The sequence below is a fragment of the Acyrthosiphon pisum genome, chromosome A1, assembly GCF_005508785.2.
Source record: "Acyrthosiphon pisum isolate AL4f chromosome A1, pea_aphid_22Mar2018_4r6ur, whole genome shotgun sequence".
NCBI classification, from domain to species: Eukaryota; Metazoa; Arthropoda; class Insecta; order Hemiptera; family Aphididae; genus Acyrthosiphon; species Acyrthosiphon pisum.
This window is the reverse complement of record NC_042494.1, coordinates 62883165-62894232: the sequence shown is the minus strand read 5'-3', so window position 1 is coordinate 62894232 and position 11068 is coordinate 62883165. Positions and strand designations below refer to the sequence as shown.

General features: G+C 30.4%; 1 protein-coding gene across 2 annotated transcripts; it reads right to left on the bottom strand.

Moving 5' to 3' along the window:
* Positions 1–902: 902 nt before the first annotated feature.
* On the bottom strand, positions 903–4540 carry LOC100167258 (zinc finger HIT domain-containing protein 2). 2 transcript variants are annotated; one of them, XM_001946954.5, is made up of 7 exons: positions 4300–4540; positions 3998–4212; positions 2534–2717; positions 2372–2468; positions 1413–1622; positions 1158–1329; positions 903–1089 (listed from the first exon to the last, which is right to left on the bottom strand). In XM_001946954.5, exons 1-7 carry the CDS (start codon positions 4323–4325, stop codon positions 947–949), a joined length of 1047 nt encoding a protein of 348 aa, XP_001946989.2. In that variant the 5' UTR covers positions 4326–4540; the 3' UTR covers positions 903–946. The 2 variants fall into 2 exon arrangements, with proteins under 2 accessions (XP_001946989.2, XP_016659324.1); XM_016803835.2 differs by having other exon boundaries at positions 904–1089; positions 4307–4540.
* Between the last annotated feature and the right edge of the window lie 6528 nt (positions 4541–11068).

Sequence of the window (11068 nt, the reverse complement as noted above, 5' to 3'; positions counted from 1 at the left end):
GTTAATTTGTTTATACAACACTAGCTAGCGCACTAAATTTTTTTCCAACCCAAAACTAAATTATAGACTATAGTGTTTATACTTCATACAGTACCTATTTCCATATAAGTTAGATTTGAATGACATACATTTTTAATTTTCAACAATTAATGGTAAATATTTTTTGACATAAAAACAAAATAGACTGAAATATTAAAACATAATAAAATTAAAAACAAAATAAATTAACTTAACTTACTTCTTAAAATGAAAAATTAATTTGTTAATTTCACGTTAATTAAAAAAGAAATTTAGTAAGTTAAAATTTAAGTTAATGAAAAGCCAAAAGTAACTAGTTAAGTTAAAAAGTTTAAATTAAATTAATTTTATAATTTAACTTTAACTTTTTAACTCATTTATGCCCAGCCTTGTTATTTTGTTATTATTATGTTTATCTTATTTTTATTATATAATATATTACATTTTATTGATTATTGATATGCCAAAGTACCAACTAGATTCACATTCCTATCAGAAAAAATGCAGTTGAAGAAAATCTTGTAGTAAAAGTAAAAGCAATTTTACTGAGGTGATGACATACGCACACAAATAAAAAATAGTATCTATCTTATAAAATACATGAATATAAAATATTTAATTATGTTTTAATCAAGAAAATACATAATACAAAATATGTTACCGATCTTCAACAAATATTATCATATTTTAAAATAGGATGAATAAATAAAAATAAATATGTATGAACCAGAATATTAAACTAAGATTGTACTCTCATCAGTATATAAAACACGTTTTTTAATTCAAAAATAATATTTTTTAAAACATTATTCAAAAGAAAAACCAAAAAAATGTTTCACTTATTAACTTATTACAATTTCCCAATGTATTATATAAACTAAACTTAAATCAATGAATTGTAAAAATGATAATTATTTATTATTTATTCTTATAATTTACTTTCATCCACCCAAGATAAAAAATATTCAATCTTTTTCAGTAACAAACGTACTTTCTTAATGTCTACAAGTATCAAATAAGTGGCTTTAGCATCAGGAAACTTTCTATTAAATTCTCCTTGTTCTGTTTTCTCTGGAAACAAAATAATCAAAATATAGAACACAAATACAATTCTGTTGCCTAAATTTTTTTTAACATACTCAATGAAATATTTTTTTGCTCATTTTTATACATTGTCAGTAAATTATGTATATCAGATAAAGCTAATTTTATGTTATAATTGCAGTTTGAATCCAAACCATTACTAAATATTGTTTCCAAATCGTTATTTATAAGAATAAAACCCTCTTGAAAACCTTTGAACATTTCATGCTGAAAACCAAAATAAAATAAAACATAATAGTTATTTCAGTATTCATTGTTTGCATTATTAATTAACTAAAATTATTTATTACCTCTTGAATACAAAGCTCAACAGATTTGACCGCTATGTCATAAGATTCAAAATTCTGATTAAGACATAGATTTTTTGACAAATTATAAAGTCCATTGATAAATTCTGATAAATATGATTTATGTTTTCCATTATAATACCGTATCAAAAACACATATGAAGTAATCATATTGACTAAATTCCATTGAATGCAATCTGATGGAGATTTTTTCTGAATAAAACATCTTAATTACATTACAAGAACACTAAAGTAGGTATTAACGCTTTAATGAGTGAATTAAGAATACACAAGTGTTACTCAGGGAGCCAATTAAGAATGAAAATTTCTTTTTTTGTTTTATTAATTTTGGAACAATAATGTATATTTACATCTCACGTTTATAGTTTTCTCACCATATGCACATCAAGCATCTCTATCAGAGACTTGTAGCTTATATGTGCTTCAAATTTTTTATGCGAGATGGGTATGAATCAATCAATCGAGACATAGGTCCATCCATAGTATATAATCTAAGGTAAAACCATATGAAATAAAATAAAACATTAGCGATAAAAACGTAGATATACGTCATTGCTTTTCTAAGCACAATTTTTTATATTGTTATACATGTCAATGCTTGTCAAAGGGTTAAAACAAAAATGTTGATTCATGCATAGGAATTTGTGGTAGCAACTCTCATCTCAATATTTTATTACTTTTTATTGCCCAATATAATCAATTTTTGCTAGCGTCTTCTAAATTAAAGATATAATGGGAAATAAAATAATTTAGTTGCTAAACCAGAGTTATTAATTCTGACTTAATACTTTTATGGACTGAAGTAGTGAAACACTGAACAATTTTAATCCAATGTTTTATTAAAACCATACCAAATAAATGTACTTAATATTTAAATGCAAACAAAAGTAATTTAACAAAATTAATTAATTTATTTGTATAAAAAATACCTAGGTACTTACTGAAAGTATAGATAATTTTGGAATGTTTGTTATTAAATGTGGAAACTCACTATCATTAATATTCTCACCAACTTCAGTTACTATTTGTTTTTCAATCCTATAATATAATATAATTATTGATTTTTGAAAAATATATTGGACTAATTTAATAAGTTCACTTACGGTAAACACCACCAAGGAGTAAATTGAGGTAGAATTTTAGAGATATCACCAGACTTAACAAGATGTTCAAAATCTGCTTTTTCTGAATCGGTTAAATAACTCCAAACTACCTCAGCATCATTTAGATCAATCCCATTCAATCGGTCATTGATATCTGTGAATTCTTCATCATCTGAATCACTTTCTGTATAAAATAGGTATATATTTAAATAATTATTAATAATAAATTTGTATTTTTATTATTGGTAAAAATTAAATCATACCTAATATGTAATATACCAGATATACCTATACTCTATTCAGAATAAGAATGGAAAAAACCACGACGAAACGGCATCGCCTTTGCGCATGTGAAGTCTCATTGGCTGCTGTCGGTGTGCTGCCGACTACTGGCCAATTACAGCGGTCTTATCGATCTGAGGCTGCGCAGTTTATCCATTCTTATTTTGAATAGAGTATAGTAGCTTCAATATCAATATCAAATAAAAGAATAAATAATAATTGATTTATAATACTATAATAATCCAACATTAATCATTCAAATGAAAAAATGTTTTAATAGGAAACTAAAAATTAACATAGCAATTAACATGTTTAGTTCTAATCAATTCTATTTGTTTAAAAATATACCACTAAATATAACTTGACTGAAGATTATACTGGTAAACATTCCTTGACAAAAATAACCAATATTTCATAGTTTTTAATAAAATCTTTTCTAGAAAAATGTTTAATTAGTAAACTATGTTTGATTACCTTTGATGAATAATTATACGAACATTGAAATCATTAGAAAGGTTTATAAAAAAGTATTTTTTGTTCAAAAAACAAGTTAAAATATTGATTTGTTATTGATTAATAATGGCAATATTTATTTAATGGTCTTAAGAGGATGCTACACCCGCATGTGCTGTCTAAATCATAATAAAAATATTATATAATATTATCATAATAATCTAAATGCATAACATAGAAAATTGAACATCGTGAATAATCTATTTAACTCTAGGTATTATGGTTAATATTGGAGCAAATTGGCCTATAATAAAATATAAAAGTGAGAATATTATCTAGTGAACCTCATAGGGTTTTTCTATATTTTAATTTTAATGCAAGTTATGCTTTTGTTAAAGACAGGGACAATGCATGCATCCTCTTAATTAAATAACAATGTATATGTTATAAACTAATCCTATATCATTTATAAATTGTAATTAGTATTGTTATTTACTTATTCTTTTGGTTAATTATTCAGTAACATAATAAATTATTATTTATTATTTATTATGTTAAAATAGTGCTACAAATTACAATATACACAAGTAGGTATGATAAAGTTTAAATTAATTATGATTAAAATATGATTGAAATATTTAGAATAGATTATTTAAAGTTTTAGATAGGTGCTCTTTATTTTATTCAGTTTTCAGAATAATAAAAATCAATACTATATGAAATATTTACCAGAAATTTCATTTTCTCCATACACTCTTTTAAGAATGTCTATCATTTCTTTCTTGCCTACATCATCCGAATCTTGAACATCTAATTCTTCTTGAATGCATTCTTTGTAAAATTGTTCTGTACACTCTAAATGAATCGACGATTTGTAACATGTTAAGGAACAATAAGGTGCTCCACATTTTGGACAAACATATTTGCTTTGATTCCCTGTACAACTTCATAAATACATATTGATGATATAAATGAATATTTAATTAAGTAATCCAAGGTTACTAGAAGGTTCATCAAATGTTTTTACTTACAACTTACAAAGAGTATCTGTATTCATATTTAATACTTGAAAATATAAATTTTTTAAATGGTTGAAGCTATAGTTCAAATACAAATTACTTGTAATCAATACGATAATAACACTATTAATGATGAATTTGTAAACTGTAATAGTGTATTACTATATAGGAAAGCACCTATAAAATTAAAAATTTAATAAAATAATCTAGCGTGTTCCGGTTGTTATATTTTGTTCTTTGCTTCGTACTATTCTTATCATTTATCAACCGTAAGAATCAAATGACAAATGCTATCAACATCTTATATTATCTACTGTAGCTCTCCTAGCTAACCTAACCTAACCAAGTAATATATATATATGTTATATATTATAACCACTATGTAGAAATTCGCTAGACTAAACCGGTGTGAAAAATAATGCACCGGGATGTTTGGACCATATCATTTACATGGTTCATTATCCCGATGCGGGATAATGTGGGATAATTTTAAACCGGTTAAGTCCAGTGAATTTCTAGACGGACTAAGATATATCTTAGTCCGTGATTATAACAATCAGTGCCGTAGCCAGGGGGTTGTCACTGGGGGCACGTGCACCCCCCCCCCCCCCCCGAAATTTATTATTTTATATGTTTGATGATAAAAATTAAAAGTTAAGGCTGTCGAAGTTAACCATTTTGAAGGGGTCGGATTTAGGAAATATTGTACATCCATCGTTCTATAGTACTATATCTATGTGAGTACTGATCATTAGTGTGTGCGAGTTCCCCGAACGCTTTATGTAATTTAAGATAAACGACGGCTAAGATTCTTGAAACCCAGTAAAGTACATACGCGCAGTCACGTCAGTATATTTTGTGATAAAAAAATGTTCAACTTACATGTGCTACAAAACTCCCAAAATGTGTAAGACAAATTCACCCAGTACCAAAAGCCCTTTTGGCTATTTTAATTTTGAAAACATATATTTGTATTCCTTAATCTTTTTTCTAGATTATGTAGGAAATGGATTTACGATCCGAAGTATTGTTTAAAATACTTAAGTATCTCAAGTATTTTGGGTAACAGAGTACCTAATTTTCTTTTTTTTTTCAAAATTCACTTTTACTTTTGAATTACTAAAAAAAAAAAGATTGCTTCCAACAAAACACACAAAAAGCGAAGAAATTGTTATGTCTTTTTCGAAATTAAAATTGGATTTCTGGAAGTATATTTTTTTCCGCTTATTGGTCTAATTGTACAAAAAAACTACCAGCTTTCAACAGTCCTAATATAGTCTTGTATTTTTGTTAGTAAATTTTAATAATATTCGAACCAAAAATGGAATGTTTTGTTTACAACACATTTTGATATAATCATAATAATATTGATGAATACATTAACCTATGGTTTACAATAATATTAATGCATTGTTATATTAAAATGTAGCCAATGTAGGTACCATACTTGTTAACATAAATATAATACAGTCATAAAACGAGTTGTAGATACACTTTATGAACAAAGGGGTCATAATTAGATATTCTAGCATTTCAAAGGCTAATGAAAAAAAATTAAGTGCTCCCCCCAACATTTTTTTCTGCCTACGGCACTGATAACAATATATAACAATTGAATTTAATAATAATATCTATAAGAGTTATAATATCTAAGCACAATAATATATTAAATGATTTTTTAATTTAATTTATTATCGCAAGTGTATATTATTCAAAATCAATTATATAATGTATTTTCAAGATTTTCTATTGAGTATCTCCTAGTAGTAAGCCCATGAGTAAGCCCATGATAAGTTTTTTTTGTAGTAAATCCTATATGGTATATACCGGTGTATAGGTGTAATGTGTATCTTAGTTAACTTAATTTTAGTGTACCTAGGCTCACGGGAAAATCGGCATCAGCATACAACAATTGAATTGAAAGCAATATAAATAACATTATATTATTGCCAAATTATAAGTTACCGACAAAAATACACCTGCGACAGTAACGTAGCTAATAGAGTTACTAATAGCCTATACAGAGTTCCATGTTATCGTTATTATAAAATACTCGAAAGACTTGAAAGTTGAAACCATTCAAACTAATAATACCTATATTAAATACGTATTAGCTATTGTACATTTGAAAAATAAATAAATAATAATACACATCTCATCGGAGGCGGACTGGGAGGTAAACAGCCCAGTATTCTATAAAACTATATAACCTTTATAACAGCTTCTTTGTGAATACCTACTTTTTCTGGTATAAATTATAAATAGACAATAGCCAATAGCCAATACCCAATACCCAATAGGTTATGATATTATACATTTGTCATTTTATAAGAATCATAAATGTATAATCCTTTTGATATTTTTGTTGTTTGTTTAAGTATTATGTTTTTATCATTAATTTCATAGTCTCAATTCATACTCGTATTAAACCAAAATCATCTTCATCAGTTTCAGTATCGATGCATTATTATAGTTATTTCTTTTAATATAAACTTCATATAAATGTTATCTGTTCTCTTTTTCAACAAATCAACAATATTTTAATTTTTCATAAATACCTATTTGCGAATGGTTCAATAATATTGTAGTTTAGCAATAAGTTTCTGGCGATCGAAAACAAACTTCGAACATACTTAATATGCTCAAAAAATTATTATTATTATACGCTTATGGTTCGACTATGAACTTATTGTAGCATTGTACCAGCCAATATAGCAGTGTTTTTGAAGTTAAACTTCTTTACGCAGGGTAGTGAGGAAAAAAAAAAGCGAACGGGCGGCCGTACGACGAACGCGAACGCGTACATGTCCGTGTGCGCAGCCGCGGATTGTCGTAGCTATATTTTGTAAACGGCTATGGGTTGTGGTCGGCCACGTGTACAACATACCTACTGAAAGTTACCCTCCCTTTTTTTGATTTAAGTATATCTCGGTCCGGTTTCAACATGGGTACCCCGTTTTACCACGTAAAATGTTGTCATTAGACCCTCTGAAAAGCCCCCACATAGTCGGTGTACTTTTGACCCCCCCCCCCCCCTCAAAGTTATTTCGGAAAAACTCAAGGTGTCGTCCCACGTTTCTGAAACTCAAGCTTTCTTATAATATGTAGGTCGGTGATGAAATTCGGCGTCTTGTGTCGAGACTGTATGAGACGTTTTTCCCCGTCTTCCGGGGCCCCGAAAGTTCAAAATTTGCGTTTTTCGGGGTGTTTCTGCACGGACACTTTTTTCGGCACGTCGAGCCGTTTTTGTAGTCGAGCCTTATAGAAGGCTTTGCACTGTATCGATTGGAACCGATATAAACGTTATTCGACTTTTGGATAGGGAGCTATGATTTATATAGTGTTTTTTTGTTTTTTAAACAACTATATTAAATGAAATAATTTAATGAAGAGAAAAAAATTATTTACGATATATCGATAATGTTCAGTCGCAAATGTACGTTTCGTATTTCAGTTATCATATGCCAATCATAACTACTATACCGAAAAAAATCTACTACTATATATAAAAAAATAAAAAAAGAATCGAAAAAATATAATTTACATTGTTTCTTTTCTTTCTTTATTATCCTCATTACCCTAGTCTATCCATGCCTTTCTTTCTTTTTCACTCACTCACGTGTAGCGTTAAAAAGAAGTTTCACTTCCCGCGCGCGTACTGGTAACACACACACTTTTATTTTTAAACTGTTTCGTATTTAAAAATAAATTTAAACAAATTTATAGTAATATCGTCAAATGTTCAAAATTTCAAATGCCCCGGCGACCCGTCCCACACATCCGGCGGGTTCAGACCACTGGGTGAAAAGGGAAGAGAATCGGCGGAGAGCACCGCAACGTGCCACTGTCCTGATACTCTCCGTGGTTTTCTTCCTGGCGTCCCACCTTTAAAGCTGTGTCTGCCGCAGCCGATATAGGCCATATGGCCATATGGCCCCGCCGTGGAGTCACGCACTCACGCACCGCCATACTCTGAAGCGTTTCGTTTCCTTGACCTCAAGCACGCGACGTCTGCGATCCCGTCTCGCTACCGCCGGTGCAGGCTGGAGAACGTGTATTGGTGACTTACCCCCGATCACCCCAAAAGTGCACTGTCACGTACCTAAACCTCGACCCCACGTCATCGCCTTGCCTTGTCCGCTGCCCTCGGTTAGAGGGGAAACTCTCGGACGGTTTCACTTCGGGGAACAACAGCAGAAAACGCGTGCGGCCTTGGTGATACCTGTCCACGCAGCGGACGCGATCCTCGCCACCGTCCGTCTGCAGCGCGGAGCTGTGCGTTTTGCTAGCTTCGCCCCCGGGTCCAGCCAGCCGATCAAGCCTCCAAAGCTGTTCTTGACCTCAGTTCCCCTGGCTGATGTGACGAACTTCACCTCGTCACTGAACGCTTCCATCACAGGCGCCTGCATCGCTAACGCCTGACACGGCGATCACGTCGTCTTTGATTCATTCATCCGGTCCAGTACTGGATTCGTCATTCAGTTGAAGGGTTTTCAACGAGTCGCTGCCCGCGAACTGGGTCACATAATACAACAGGACCGCCAAATCCGCAATCCTAAGCTCTTCTTGGAAGTTGTCGAATATGCTAAGTTCTGTTTCTATTGTATCATACTCAATGTGGTTGAGGATATTCATAATGACGTCTTTTACGGTTTTCACGATTTCTTAGGTTGTTGTTTTGCGGTGCATCCGAATTGCATGCCAAAAAAATAAATATAAATCGGGTCGTCCGAATTGCATGCCGTCTCTTGAAGGGGTCTGTCTGAATTGCATGCCATCTCTTAGAGGGGTATATCCGAATAAATAACTTACTTTTCAACTGGAGGATCGTGATTTTGTTACATTACAATAAAACATATAAATATTGTACAAGGTGACACTGTGAATAAGAATCATAAAATAAAACTATTTTTTTTTTCATCGACAACAAAGGCCATTAGTTAAATAAAACTATTGTAGTTTAGGGTAATCAAGTGAGTGTATTTTAAATAATATTATTTTTAAATTTGGTGGTTTTTTTTTTGACATTTTGGGCACACAATATTACAATTTAAATAAACAAAATAATATATAATAATTAATAATAAAATAGTATAATAGCATTTTTTAAAACGGTTAATATTACAATGAAAAATTACGTTACAGTATAATAATAATAATAATAATAATAGTAGGTAATAATATTATAATAAAATGTAGAATACAATATTATAATAATATAATTATCTATATAGTATATAGTCATAATATATTAAAAATTTAGTTTTATTTTGTTGTCGGCAATGACATGTATGCCAACTTTTCTACATATAAAAGTCTATTAATTTCATTATTTTGAAATTCCGTCATCACTAAACTTATACTTTTTTCTTTTTCTAATATTTCCCGGCGTCTATTACTTAAATTTGAACTACGCATTTTTACATATATTATATCACAATTCACATTGTACTTGCTTTAAGACATCAACTAATTGAAAAATATTAGGACTTGGGGAGTAAAACATGCTATTCAGCTTGGAATGGAATGATTCACAAACATTAGTTGTACGCATTGTAGAATTAGAAAATTCAGCCCAAATAGTTGGTGGAAATAAACTGCAGTCTGCAACCATCACATACGTTTCTAAGAAGTAGTCACAAAATGCATGTATACGATCATCGTTGGGTTGAATTACCATGAGTTCGTTCGTAAAACAGTCGTCTACATCATTTGGATTTAAAAATGACAGTCCAAAAAATAATTTTAAAAATAATCCGATTTCTGTTTTTTTTTTTAATTTGTACATAAACCTACTGATTGAATTTTTCTCCATATGCTCTGTCCTAGGTGGAAACGACATCCTTTTCTTATTGTATTTGGAAAAACAACTAGAAGTGCAGAATGAATAGCTAGTTCAAAGTCAGCGTAAATTATTTTTGGCGATAAATTTAAGTTTAAATCGTTCATCTTCAGTAATAAATTAGTTAAAGCATCTTCATAAATTTGTTTTGTTTTTCCCGTTAATAATGCAATCTGGACAAAGCCCTCTAAAAGATGGCATGCAATTCGGACAAACCCCTACAAGAGACGGCATGCAATTTGGACATTTTTTTTTTTTTGGCATGCAATTTGGATGCAGCCTTGTTTTGGTATTATACGATTTAGCCATTTCCACAGGTAAATTGTTCACGTGTAGGTAGTCAGAATAAATTGCAAATGAGCCGATTCCGAATTTCGTTAAAGGCCGTCGCCGATAATTTTAAACAAACATCGTTTATTAGTAGCCAGCAAGTTAACCATCATATTATTATTAATCGTCCATCGACCTGCAGCATCGGCTGGATTTCGGGCCCGTTTATTTTTCCAAACACCATTATTATAATATTGTTATTAATATACCAATACAATACTATACTCGATCTGCATTATGAACTGTTGTACTCTTTTTATACTTTTATATAGATGCAGTCTTTCAGATTCTTATCGTAGCGATTGCCAATTAATGAATTTTGAGATTTTACAATTATGTGTGTTTTTGTGAGTGTGAATTGTAAAAAATACTTTGTTCTTCAACATTGGGGATGATTTCAGATTGCAAATTGGATTAGATGATCTAGATGGTCTACCTACCTTTGAAGGACGACATTAAAATTTAACTACACTAACTTTTTATTAGCATCTTCTATATATATTATATGGTATACATTTCAATTAAGAGGACGCTACACCCGCATACGTTGTCTCCGTCTTACGAATGTATGACATGGCAAAAAATGTTTTGTGCGGAACATCTTTTCTA